The sequence below is a fragment of the Muntiacus reevesi genome, chromosome X (genome assembly GCF_963930625.1).
Source record: "Muntiacus reevesi chromosome X, mMunRee1.1, whole genome shotgun sequence".
NCBI lineage: Eukaryota > Metazoa > Chordata > Mammalia > Artiodactyla > Cervidae > Muntiacus > Muntiacus reevesi.
This window is the reverse complement of record NC_089271.1, coordinates 77,765,548-77,779,782: the sequence shown is the minus strand read 5'-3', so window position 1 is coordinate 77,779,782 and position 14,235 is coordinate 77,765,548. Positions and strand designations below refer to the sequence as shown.

Sequence of the window (14,235 nt, the reverse complement as noted above, 5' to 3'; positions counted from 1 at the left end):
CTGGTTTACTTCACTCTGTATAATGGGCTCCAGTTTCATCCATCTCATTAGAACTGATTCAAATGAATTCTTTTTAACTGCTGAGTAATATTCCATGGTGTATATGTACCACAGCTTCCTTATCCATTCATCTGTTGATGGGCATCTGGGTTGCTTCCATGTCCTGGCTATTATAAACAGTGCTGCGATGAACATTGGGGTGCACGTGTCTCTTTCAGATCTGGATTCCTCAGTGTGTATGCCTAGAAGTGGTATTGCTGGGTCATATGGCAGTTCCATTTCCAGTTTTTTAAGAAATCTCCACACTGTTTTCCATAGTGGCTGTACTAGTTTGCATTCCCACCAACAGTGTAAGAGGGTTCCCTTTTTTTTTTTTTGAAGAATGATGTTCATTTCTCAGTGAATGAACCATAGAACCCATAGAAGAAAACAGCATAAAAGCTCCTTGGTCTTGGAAAAAAATTTCTGGGTAAGACACCATAAGCACAGGGGAAAAAGATAAAACAAACAAGTGACACAACATTAAACTAGAGAAATTCTCCACAGCAAAGGATACAAAAATAAATTGAGAAGAAACTTACAGAATGAGAGAAAATATCTGCAACTCAATAGCACAAAAGCAAATAATACAATTAAAAATGGGCAAAGAATCTGTATAGACATTTTTTTTTTACAAAGAAGACATACAAATAACAAACAGGTACATTAAAAGATGTTCAACATCACTAATCATCAGGGAAATGCAAATAAAAACCACAGTGAGATATCACCTCACACCTGGTAGGATGGCTATTATCAAAATGAGAGGAGACAGTTAATGTTGGTGAGATTTTGGAGAAAAGAGAACCCTTGTACAATGTTGGTGAAAATATAAATTGGGTTAACCATTATGGCAAACAATAAGAAGGCTCTTACAAAAAAATTAGAGATTAGAACTACCATCCGTTCAGTTAAGTTCAGTCACTTAGTCATATCCGACTCTTTGTGACCACATGGACTACAGTATGCCAGGCCTCCCTATCTATCACCAACTCCCAGAACTTGCTCAAACTCATGTCCATTGAGTTGATGATGCCATCCAACCATCTCATCCTCTGTTGTCCCCTTCTGATCTTGCCTTCAATCTTTTCCAGCATCGGGGTCTTTTCAAATGAGTCAGTTCTTCTCATCAGGTGGCCAAAGAAATACCATGGGGTTCAGTAATTCCACTCCAAGGAAGGGAAAACTGGATCTTAAAGGGATAGTTGCTCTCCCACGTTTTGCTGTTTTTCTTTAGTCACTGAATCATGTCTGACTATTTGTGACCCCATGTACTGTGATGTTTATTGCAGCATTATTCACTAAATATGGAAATAACTTAAATATCCACTGACAGATTAGTGAATGAATACAATGTGACGACATACACAAGAATAATATTCAACCATGAGAAAGATGGAAATTCTGCCATTTGTGACAACATGGATAAAACTGGAGAGCATTATGCTAACTGAAATAAGATAGAGAAAGAAAAACACTATATGGTGTCACTTATATATGGAATAGAGGCATGAAGGGAACATGGGGAAATGTAGATTGAAGGGTACAAACTTTCAGTTTTATGAAGTTCTAGGATATGAAGTACAGCATGGTGATTATAGTTAATGGTATGGTATTGGGTACTGCAGGCTTCCCAGGTGCTACTAGTGGTAAAGAATCCTTCAGACAATGCAGGAGACATAGTAAATGCAGGTTTGATCCCTGGATCAGGAACATCCCTTGGAAGAGGGCACAAAACCCACTCCAATATTCTTGTCTGAAGAATCCCAGGGATAAGAGGAGCCTGGCAGGCTACAGTCCATAGGGTTGCAAAGAGTTGGACACAACTGAAGCAACTTAGCATTGAGTACTGCATACTTGAAAGTTGCTAAAAGTGTATATTAAGTGGTCTCACCAACAAAACAACAGAAAAAGGGTTAACTATAAGAGATGTGTGAATTACCTTGATCTGGATAATCATTCCACTATATGTGTAAGTATATATGTGTGTTAGGTCCATGCCATTTCTGTCTTTTATTGAGCCCATCATTCTTGAAGAGATATCTAGTCTATTTCAAGAAAGATGGGCTCAATAAAGGACAGAAATGGTATGGACCTAAAACATATACATACATAAACATATAGTGGAACATTTCATGCAAAGATGGGCTCAGTAAAGGACAGAAATGGCATGAACATGACAGAAGCAGTAGATATTAAGAAGAGGTGGCAAGAATACACAGAATAACTGTACAAAAAAGATCTTCATGACCCAGATAATCATGATGGTGTGATCACTCGCCTAGAGCCAGACATTCTGAAATGTGAAGTCAAATGGGCCTTAGGAAGCATCACTACGAACAAAGCTAGTGAAGCTGATGGAATTCCAGTTGAGCTATTTTAAATCCTGAAAGATGATGCTATGAAAGTGTTGCACTCAATATGTCAGCAAATTTGGAAAACTCAGCAATGGCCACAGGACTGGAAAAGGTCAGTTTTCATTCCAATCCCAAAGAAAGGCAATGTCAAGAAATGCCCATAACTACCACACAATTGCACTCATCTCAAACGCTAGTAAAATAATGCTGAATATTCTCCAAGCCATGCTTCAGCAATACATGAACAGTGAACTTCCAGATGTTCAAGCTGGTTTTAGAAAAGGCAGAGGAACCAGAGATCAAATTGCCAACATTTGCTGGATCTTCAAAAAAGCAAGAGATTTCCAGAGAAAACATCTATTTCTGCTTTATTTACTATGCTAAAGCCTTTGACTGTGTGGATCACAATAAACTGTGGAGGATTCTGAAAGAGATGGGAATACTAGACCACCTGATCTGCCCCTTGAGAAACCTGTATGCAGGTCAGGAAGCAACAGTTAGAACTGGACATGGACCAACAGACTGGTTCCAAATAGGAAAGGATTACATCAAGGCTGTATATTGTCACCCTGCTTATTTAACTTATATGCAGAGTACATCATGAGAAATTCTGGACTGGATGAAGCACAAGATGGAATCAAGATTGCCAGGAGAAACATCAATAACCTCAGATATGCAGATGACATCATCCTTATGGAAGAAAGTGAAGAAGACCTAAAGAGCCTCTTGATGAAAGTGAAAGAGGAGAGTGAAAAAGTTGGCTTAAAGCTTAGCATTCAGAAAACTAAGATCATGGCATCTGGTCCCATCACTTAATGGCAAATAGATGGGGAAACAGTGGAAACAGATGCTGACTTTGTTTTTCTGGGCTCCAAAATCACTGCAGATGGTGATTCCAGCCATGAAATTAAAAGACACTTACTCCTTGGAAGGAAAGTTATGACCAACTTAGACAGCATATTAAAAAGCAGAGACATTACTTTGCCAACAAAGGTTTGTCTGGCCAAGGATATGGCTTTTCCAGTGGTCATGTATGGATGTGAGATTTGGACTGTGAAGAAAGCTGAGTACCAAAAAATTGATGCTTTTGAACTGTGGTGTTGGAGAAGACTCTTGAGAGTCCCTTGGACTGCAAAGAGATCCAACCAGTCCATCCTAAAGGAGATCAGTTCTGGGTGTTCATTGGAAGGACTGACGTTCAGGCTCAAACTCCGATACTTTGGCCACCAGATGCGGAAAGCTGACTCATTGGAAAAGACCCTGATGCTGGTGATCAAGGGCAGGAGGAGAAGGAGACGACAGAGGATGAGATGATTAGATCACATCACCAACTCGATGGAAATGGGTTTGGGTGGGCTCCGGGAGTTGGTGATGGACAGGGAGTCCTGGAGTGCTGTGGTTCATGGGTCACAAAGAGTCAGACATGACTGAGTGACTGAACTGAACTGAATGAATGTATATGTGTGTGCATGTATTTGTTGCTCTGTCGTGTTCGACTCTGCAACCCCATGGACTATAGCATGCCAGCCTCCTCTGTCTATGGGATTCTCCAGGAAAGAATACTGGAGTGGGTAGCCATTCCCTTCTCCAGGGACCTTCCTAACCCAGGGATTGAACCTGGGACTCCCACTTTGCAGGTGGATTCTTTACTGTCTGAGCCACCAGGGAAGTCCCTTGTATACTTTAAATATGTATAATTATATTTGTGAATCATTCCTCAATAAATTTGGAATGAATGAATGAATGTTTCTTTGCCGCTAAACTGTTCCTGTTACCTTTGTTATATGGTTTGAGTAAATATGACATTATTATTTCAAGAAAAGAAACTAAATCTATAGGGGTAGAATATTTCATTTCCACTCTTAGTTTTACAAATGAGAATGTATCCACAACATGAGACACAGACAGAGACAGACAGACATGCACTTGTAACTTTGTGTTAATATAGCTATATTTTCTCATGATCCCAAATTTTATAGCATATTATTTACCTCTTCCTCTTTTATACTATTGAATTTAAATACTGACTCTGTCACTTACTACCTTAGGAAATTTACTTAATTGGTCTATCCTTCAGTTTTCTCACTAACTAATAATAGACTCACAGGCCAATAATAATGTGAGTCATATGATGTAGAGACATTGTGAGGGTTGAATGAGTTAATACAGACCAAGCACTTACCTGTGTAGGCATACTGCACTAAGGAATTAAGTGCATTAGGATCGATTCCTTCCATCTTGACTTCTTCTTGTTTGGCTTCAAGCACATCATTAGTAAACATTGCAGCAAAATAATCAGACACTGCACTAAGAACCAACCTAGGAATAGAAATGTTTCATAAGAACTTCAAACAGTCCATAATATCACTGAAAAGCATGAAATACAGTCAGTAAATATGTAACATTGATAAGTATGCTTTCTGCATACATCTTTCATGTTTCAGTAAAGTATAGTGAAATTAGAAAAGTAAATTAAGTTGATTTTCTTTAGACAATTTGTGCTGTTTTTCTTCACTAATTTCTCTAATGTTTAGCTCTTCTAAATATCACAGGGTGACATGGATCATAGGGGCTACTGCATTTTTAATATAATGACATAAAAATCTATTTTCCTCAAAGCTCCAATTTATAATCAATGGACTGATCCTTTCTCATTCATACTTGCTATACTCAGTATACTTACCGATGGGCAGGAATCCGGAGATGTCCAGCAATGAGTAACACATCACACAATTGTTTCTCTTTCAAGTAGTTCTCCATTTTTTGAAGAGTTTTTTGTGCATGGTTTACGGCATGGAACTGCTCCTCAGATCTGCTAACACTCATGTCTTCAGCATGCTGTGGAGACAATCTGAAAGGGGGATAAGTGTGAGAATATGGTTTGTTTCTCTTAGTGAGTGTGCAAATATCCAGTGGAAATTTAGGCACTTCTGCTTCTAAAATAAATAGATTGAATTAAAGTAAGCAACCTTTGCCCACCAATCCTAAATATTTTGCTATTATTGCTCCCTAACCTCCATTAAATTGAAGTGTCATGGTTAGTATTTATATCTGGAATGTAACAATGGATGTAACTATGTATGTTTCAGTTGCAGACCTCATGCTAATTTTATTTGCACAAGCATAACTTTCAAAATACAAACCACTTTTAAAATTTTTTATTGACATCACAATTAAATCATTAGGCATGATATGCTAGAATTGTAGGCATAACTTGGAATTTTTTTTTCAAATTTGTTATGTTCTGAAGCTTCTCCATGAAGTATTCATTGCACATCAGAAATATTTCCTGGAGAATCTTAAGCCTGAGAGTTCCACGACAGTTTACAATTGTTTCCCATCAAGAAAATAAACATATTTCAACTTTTATAGTTTCTGCTTTACTGAGATATAATTGACACATTACATTAAGTTTTAGATGCTCAATGTGATAATGATATTCATATATATTGTGAAATGATTACCATGATAAGGTTTCATGCATGCTCAGTCACTCAGTCATGTCTGATTCTTTGAGACTCTGTGGATTGTGGCCTGCTAGGCTCCTCTGTCCATGAGATTTTCAAGGTAAGTATACTGGAGTGGGTAGCCATTTCCTCCTCCAGCTGATCTTCCTGACCCAGGGATGGAACCTGCATTTGCTGTGTCTCCTGCATTGGCAGGTGGATTCTTTACCACTGAGCCACCTGTAAAAGGGACTGCTTTTACAGATATAGAATATTCAAGATATTTTTTTCTTTCAGCATTTTATTTAGAGTAAGCCCTTCATATCCATGGGTTGAACCCATCCACAGATTTCTGTATCTGTGGTGGGTCCTGAAATCAATTCCCCATGGATACTGAGGGACAAATGTATATCATACCACTGCCTTCTGTCTTGCAAGGTGTCTTCTCAGAAAATTGTTGATAATTTTATTGATAATCCCTTGTATGTACTGACTCACTTCTTTCTTGCTGCTTTCTAGACAACTCTGTCTATTACAATTTCATTACAGTGTGTCTGGGTCTCTTTGGTTTATCCTACATAAAGTTCATTTAGCTACTTGTATTTCAAATCTATATCTCTCCTCAAATTTTGGGAATTCACTACTATTATTTCTTCTTTTTAAGTATATAAGTAGGAGCACAATAAATATTTATTAATTGACTGGTTACAACTTTGTATTTTCACAAATCATGATCATAGAAGAGATGAATTGATGCTAATGGTCTTGATGAATTTCAAGAATTTAGAAAACATTTTGACACTGAAATTTTTAAATATGGAAAAAAGTTGAAGGGAAAGAAAAAAAGTATAACGTCCCCCAAGATCTGCCAACTTTTAACTGTTACCACAAGTACTTTTATCTGCTTTACTGAATCACTTGAAAGTAAGTTTTGACAATATGACACTTCATCCCTGAATATATAAGCATTCATTTCCTAGTGAAAGAGTCAATTCCTAGGTAGGTTGGTAAGAAGTCCAGGGTACCTGAGGAGGAGAAAGGGGTACAGTACTCTCAAGGAGGAGAAAAGGACAAACAATTTTTTCTACATTGCTTTGTCTTAGTCACATAAGACATTATTTTCTCTCAGTTCTGAGCTAACAATTACACAACAAAACAACTCATCTTAAACTATATCACAACAATGTATCCTGCTCAAGGACATGTTTTTCCTTCTTAAGAACATTCTGACAAATCCTGTTATCTTAAAATTATATTGTGGGAGTGGGTCCAGTAAGACCTTTCTGTTGTTAGTTTTAATCTTGATAATTTAAGATGTATGTTGTGGGAGTGGGTCTGGTAAAAGTATATAAGGCACTAGTGACTGGGGACACTTTCCATCCCCCTTCTGATGTCTATGTCAGAAGATTTCTCTATCCCTTTCTATACTTTAATAAAACTCTGCTACACAAAAGTTCTTGAGTGATCAAGCCTGGTCCCTGGTCCCAAAGCTAAATCTTCAGAGATCACAAATCCAACAGCGTTCACTGTAAGCTATCACTAGGAATAAGGATATTCTACATCTTAAGGTGTGCAAAACTAGAGATGAATAGCTCAGTAAAATCTAATATGATAGATTTGTATGGAATATTTGCCCCTATAGTTCTAATATGCCTTTTAAAACTTTTTTTTCTTTTCTTAGAAGATTTAAATTACAACTTCTCACTCTGTGGTGCATCTCTTAGTGCATCAGTAGAGATACAGAATGTCAAGCTGCCTCACTGATGGTGATGCTAAGATGATTACTTGTTTAAGATGGTAACTGCCAGATCTTTGTTTTCTTAATGTAAATTTTTTTCTTTTTGTAAATGAACAATATATGGGATGATACTGTAAGATTTTTTAAACACCTTTCCATTCAAGTGTTCATTTATAACATATGTCTAAGACCTTATTAAATGTTCTAAGAAGCTTCTCTGCCCCTTTTCTCTCTTTTCTCCCTCTGGGATTTTAGTTCTGAATATATTGTTCTGTTTGATGATAATTCTTAATTCTCTAAGGTTCCATTCACAGTTTTCACTTTTTTCTTTGTGTTTTTAGATTTGATAAGTTCATATCAATTCAGTTACTCAGTCATGTCTGACTCTTTGTGACACAATTGACTGCAGCATGCCAGGCTTCCCTGTCCATTACCAACTCCAGGAACTTTCTCAAAATTCATATCCATCGAGTGGGTGATGCCATCCAACAATCTCATCCTCTGTCATCACCTTCTCCTCCTGCCTTCAATCTTTCCCTGCATCAGGGTCTTTTCCAATGAGTCGGTTCTTCACATTAGGTGGCCAAAAGTATTGGAGCTGCAGCTTCAGCATTAGTCCTTCCAATGAATGTTCAGGACTGATTTCCTTCAGGATTGACTGGTTTGATCCCTTGCAGTCCAAGGGATTCTCAAGAGTCTTCTCCAACACCACAGTTCAAAAGCCTCAGTTCTTCGGTGCTCAGCTTTCATTATAGTCCAACTCTCACATCCATGCATGACTACTGGAAAAACCATAGCTTTAACTAGATGGATCTTTGTCAGCAAAGTAATGTTTCTACCTTTTAATATGCTGTCTAGGTTGGTCATAGCTTTTCTTCCAAGGAGAAGGTGTCTTTTAATTTTGTCTGCAGTCACCATCTGTAATGATTTTGGAGCCCAAGAAAATAAAGTCTCTCACTGTTTCCATTGTTTCACCATCTATTTGCCAGGAAGTAATGGGATCTAATGCCATGATCTTAGTTTTTTGAAGGTTGTATTTTAAGCCAGCCTTTTCACTCTCTTTTATACTTTCATCAAGAAGCTCTTCAGTTCCTCTTCCCTTTCTGCCATAAGGGCGGTGTCATCTGCATATCTGAGGTTATTGATATTTCTCCTGGCAACCTTGATTCCAGCTTGTGCTTCATCCAGCCCAGCATTTTGCATGATGTACTCTGAATATAAGTTAAATAAGGAGGGTGACAGTATACAGCCTTGACAAATTTCTTTCCAGTTTGGAAGCATTCTGCTGTTCCGTGTCCAGTTCTAACTGTTGCCTCTTGACCTGCGTATAGATTTCTCAGAAGGCAGGTCAAGCGGTCTCATATTCCAATCACTTGAAGAATTTTTCACAGTTTGTTGTGATCTACACAGTCAAAAGATTTGGCATAGTCAATAAAGCAGAAGTAGATGTTTTTCTGAAACTCTCTTGCTTTTCCTAGGATCCAATGGATGTTGGCAATTTGATATCTGGTTCCTCTGCCTTTGCTAAATCCAACTTGAACATCTGGAAGTTCCTGGTTCATGTACTGCTGAAGCCTGGCTTGGGAAATTTTGAGCATTAATTAACTAGCGTGTGAGATGGGTGTCATTGTGTGGTAATTTGAACATTATTTGGTATTGCCTTTCTTTGGGATTGGAATGAAAATTGACCTTCTCCAGTCCTGTGGCCACTGCTGAGTTTTCCAAATGTGCTGGCACATTGAGCTCAGCACTTTAACAGCAGCATCTTTCAGGATTCAAAATAGCTCAACTGGAGTTCCATCACCTCCAGTAGCTTTGTTTGTAGTGATGCTCTCTAAGGCCCACTTGACTTCAGACTCCATGATGTCTGGCTCTAGGTGAGTAACCACACCACTATGGCTATCTGGGTCATGAAGATCTTTTTTGTGTAATTCTTCTGTGTATTCTAACCACATTTTACTAATATATTTTGCTTTTGTTAGGTCCATACCATTTCTGTCCTTTATTGTGCCTATCTTTACATAAAATGTTCCCTTGGTATATTTGATTATCTTAAAGTGATCTCTAGTCTTTCCCATTCAACTGTTTTCCTCTATGTCTTTGCATTGATCACTTAGGAAGCTTTTCTTATCTTTCCATGCTATACTTTGGAACTCTGCATTCAGATGGATGTATCTTTCCTTTTCTCCTTTACCTTTAACTTCTCTTCTTTTCTCAGCTTTTTGAAAGACACTTCAGACAACCTCTGCAGACAACCATTTTGCCTTTCTTCTTCTTGGAGGTGGTCTTGATCACTGCCTCATTCACAATGTTATGAACCTCTGCCCATATTTCTATGTACTCTGTCTATCAGATCTAATTCCTTGAATCTATTTATCACTTCCACTGTAAAATTGTAAGGACTCACAAGTTCATATAACTTGTTAATTTAACTTGCCTTATAGTCACAAGTTCATATAACTTTTCATCAAATGCACAGATCTTTTTCCTGTAAGTTCAAGTCTGTTATTGAAATTCTCTAGTAAATTCTTCAATTCAGTATTGTATTTTTCAGGTCCAGAATTTCTGTTTGCTTCTTTTTTTTTTTTTAGGTAATTTCTATCTCTTTCGTGATATCCTTATTTTGTCCATATATTGCTTTTCTGATTTCTTTTAATTATTTTTCTGTGTTTTCCTTTAGCTCTTTGAAGATACTTAAGAAAGTTGTTTAAGTTATTTGTCTAGAAATGTTAAAATATGTGGCTCTTTAAGGTCAGTTTATGGATATTTATTTTGCTCCTTTTGAATGAGCTATGTTTCCACGTTTCTTTGCATGTCTTATGATCTTTTGTTAAAACTGTGTATTTGGAAAAACAGACATTTTTCCTAATCTATGCATAATGGTTCAGTGTGGGAGAAGTCTTTCACTAATCTGCCCAGCATGAAGGTTGAGGTCTTCTCAGGCCCTTTTTGAAAATGCATCTCTGTAGAATTGCATGTATGCATTTTAATACCAATCTCACATATACACACCTGTTTATGCATGTCTTAATTTCTCTAAGTCTCACCTCTGCTTCTTTCTTGGGCCTTAAATATTCTATTGCATCACTTTGCCTATAATCTCTTGCCCCCAAGTTTCCATGGGTCTATAGTCTTTCTGCATTTTTCACGTGCTGTGATATCTGCCACTACTTTCTGTGACTTCTAACCTGGGATTCAAACCACACTGCTATTCTCATCTGGGCACTGAGTTAGGCAATACTGAAATCAGTTTGCTTCATATCCTGTGGATAGGCCAGAAAGTAGCAAAAAAGTTTCACTCATTTCTTATAACTTGAGGGAGAAATGAAGAAGTAAGTTGCCTACATCCAATTGTGCTGTGCCACCCTGGTACAAGAGCAAGCAAAAATTCCATGAAATTTCCTATTGATTTCAATATGACTTTTTCTTGATTTGCTTGACTTCTGTATATCCTTGATTTCCTTCCAAAGCTCCCAAAAAGCCTTTTAAATCAAACTGTGATTGCTTACTTGATATTCATATAGAGGACAAGGGTCTGGAGATTTTTAACTCACCATTGCACTGACATCACAGAAGCTTTCAGTTCAGTTCAGTTCAGTCACTCAGTCATGTCTGACTCTTTGTGACCCCAAGAATCGCAGCACACTAGGCCTCCCTGTCTATCACCAACTCCCGGAGTTTACTCAAACTCATGTCCATCGAGTCGGTGATGCCATCCAGCCATCTCATCCTCCGTCATCCCCTTCTCCTCCTGCCCACAATCCCTCCCAGAATCAGGGTCTTTCCCAATGAGTCAACTCTTTGCATGAGGTGGCCAAAGTATTGGAGTTTCAGCTTCAGCATCAGTCCTTCCAATGAACACCCAGGACTGATTTCCTTTAGGATGGACTGGTTGGATCTCCTTGCAGTCCAAGGGACTCTCAAGAGTCTTCTCCAACACCACAGTTCAAAAGCATCAATTTTTCGGCACTCAGCTTTCTTAACAGTCCAACTCTCACATCCATACATGACCACTGGAAAAACTATAGCCTTGATCAGATGGAGCTTTGTTGGCAAAGTAAAGTCTCTGCTTTTTAATATGCTATCTAGGTTGGTCATAACTTTCCTTCCACGGAGTAAGTGTCTTTTAATTTCATGGCTGCAGTCACCATCTGCAGTGATTTTGGAGCCCCCTCCCCAAAGGAAAAATAAAGCCTGACACTGTTTCCACTGTTTCCCCATCTATTTCCCATGAGATAATGGAACCAGATACCATGATCTTAGTTTTCTGAATGTTAAGCTTTAAACCAACATTTTCACTCTCCTCTTTCACTTTCATCAAGAGGCTTTCTAGTTCCTCTTCACTTTCTGCTTTACACTATGATTTTTATTTAATTTTAAGAATACTTGAAGTTCCTATTTTTCTGATTAGCAGTAAAACAAATATCAAAAAAAAAAAAAAACAAACAAACACAGAGCTTTGAGATTTTTGCTGCAAAACTCTTTTGTAAAATACTACCTTAAGAAAAAATGAAAAGTGGTATTTTAAAAAATGATGAGAGTGTGATTAATTTTGGAGGCCACTTTTGAAGGCTGTTTGGAAATATAAGCTTTAAACAATGAAAGTGTACTTTGTAAAGCCATTCTTGGCAAGCTTCTGAGTTTGAAGTTGAAAATGTGAATGTAGTTATTTTAAAGAATGTGTCTTTTACCATAGTTCAAATGCTGCAATAACACAGAGCAAGGAAATTCCCTGGTGGTCCAATGGTTAGGATTTCGACTTACAATGCAAGGGGTATGGGTTCAATCCCTGATTAGGGAAGTAAGATCCCTCATGCCTTACAGCCAAGAAATCAGAACATAAAACAAAAACAAAATTGCAAGAAATTCAGTAAAAGCTTTAAAAATGATCCACATTTTAAAAAAAGGTAAAAAAAAAAAAAAGAACCAGGTGGTGATAACAGAGTGCATAAATTAATATTTAAGCTTTTCTCAAGTAGCTTCATACTTTTTGTTTTTCTTTTGTAAGTCCTACTTTTCAAGTGAGCCATGAAGATTAAATTGAAACTTAGCCTTCTTATAATGGTGTTGCCTTAGCTCCTAAAATGTCTTCTAATGGTGTTGCCTTAGTTCCTAAAACCAATTATAGGAAAGGTCATATTCAATTAATTTCTATATTTTTCTGTATATGATGATGCTTGTATGTATTAAAAATTGTTCTCTATATCCAGGGGAAAACCTTATTGCTTAAATAAAATTTTTTACTGACTTTTTTAGAGAGCTGTTAAAGCTTCATCCATGTGCTTTTCCTGGCAAATAAAAGGCATTCAGTAAGTGTCTGATGAAGGTATTACTTTTTTACGCACATTTTAAGTGCTATTGTAGCTTGAACTTTCTAGTGATAAAGAACCCACCCGCCAATGCAGAAGACACAAGAGACACAGGTTCAGTCCCTGGGTCAGAAAGATCCCCCGGAGGAGGGCTTGGCAACCCACTCCAGTATTCTTGCCTGGAAAATCCCATGGACAGAGGAGCCTAGCGGACTACAGTCCATAGGATCATAAAGAGTCTGACACACCTGAAGTGACTGAGCACAAACACAGCTTGAACTTTACTACATTTGGAGTCTTGGAAGTGGACAAATTAAATCTCAAGAGCAAATCACAAACTTAAAACTTCTTCTTTCTAAGATAGATATGCACATAATATAAACTTGTAGTCATGCAGATATTATGATTCTGAGTGACATAAATTAAGCAGCATTTTAAATCTATAGTAAGTAGTTGATTTTTCTCTGAAGAAATGATGCATTCTTTTGTATCAAGTCAAATAAGTCTTTTAATATATTGAGTTAGCCAAAAATTTCATTCAGGCTTTTATACAATATTATGGGAAAACCTGAACAAATTTTTTTTTTTTTCAGTGCGTTTTGTCATACATTGATATGAATCAGCCATAGAGTTACACGTATTCCCCATCCCGGTCCCCCATCCCACCTCCCTCTCCACCCGATTCCTCTGGGTCTTCCCAGCCCACCAGGCCCGAGCACTTGACTCATGCATCCCACCTGGGCTGGTGGTCTGTTTCACCACAGATAATATACATGCTGCTGAACAAATTTTTGATGAGCCTAATATCATATATGTGATCATATTTTAAGATATTATCTGTTGTAAATTATTGAAATTGTTATTTGTAAAGAAATATTATATATAGATTATATAAAACAAGAAACTAAAATGTTTCCATTCAATCCAAAGCATTTGCCATCTCTGAAGGCTTATCACTTGTTAATATTTCAGACAATATATTTCAAAATTTTGTTATTTGATTATTGTAAATGATGATGCATCAAAGTTGAAATCACTTTCTTCTGAGATTTTAAAATTTATTTGCAAAAACAAAACAAAAAATTATTTGCTCTTGAATTTCTAATTTTCAGAATTATGAGAAAGTACACTTTTATTGTTTAAATAACCAAGTCTGTGGTATTTCATTATGGCAGTCCTAGAAAACTAAAGTAAACTATATATAAAATTGAATATGATAAGGTCAAGTTCTTTTTGCCATTAGCTTATAAACATTTGCTGAAAGAAACTACATGCATTTAACAATAACAAATGACAAAATCACAAGAAATGTCAAAAACATTAAATATTAATTACATCAATTGCAT

General features: G+C 37.1%; 1 protein-coding gene across 1 annotated transcript in view; it reads right to left on the bottom strand.

The window, feature by feature from the left end:
• KLHL4 (kelch like family member 4) overlaps nucleotides 1–14,235 on the bottom strand; it is a 120,176-nt gene that overhangs the window by 40,796 nt on the left and 65,145 nt on the right. Inside the window, exons 2-3 of the mRNA XM_065915668.1 lie at nucleotides 5,080–5,247; nucleotides 4,579–4,715 (exon numbers count right to left, since the gene is read on the bottom strand). Coding sequence (XP_065771740.1) covers nucleotides 4,579–4,715; nucleotides 5,080–5,247 — 305 coding nt within the window. The remainder of the gene's footprint in view (nucleotides 1–4,578; nucleotides 4,716–5,079; nucleotides 5,248–14,235) is intronic.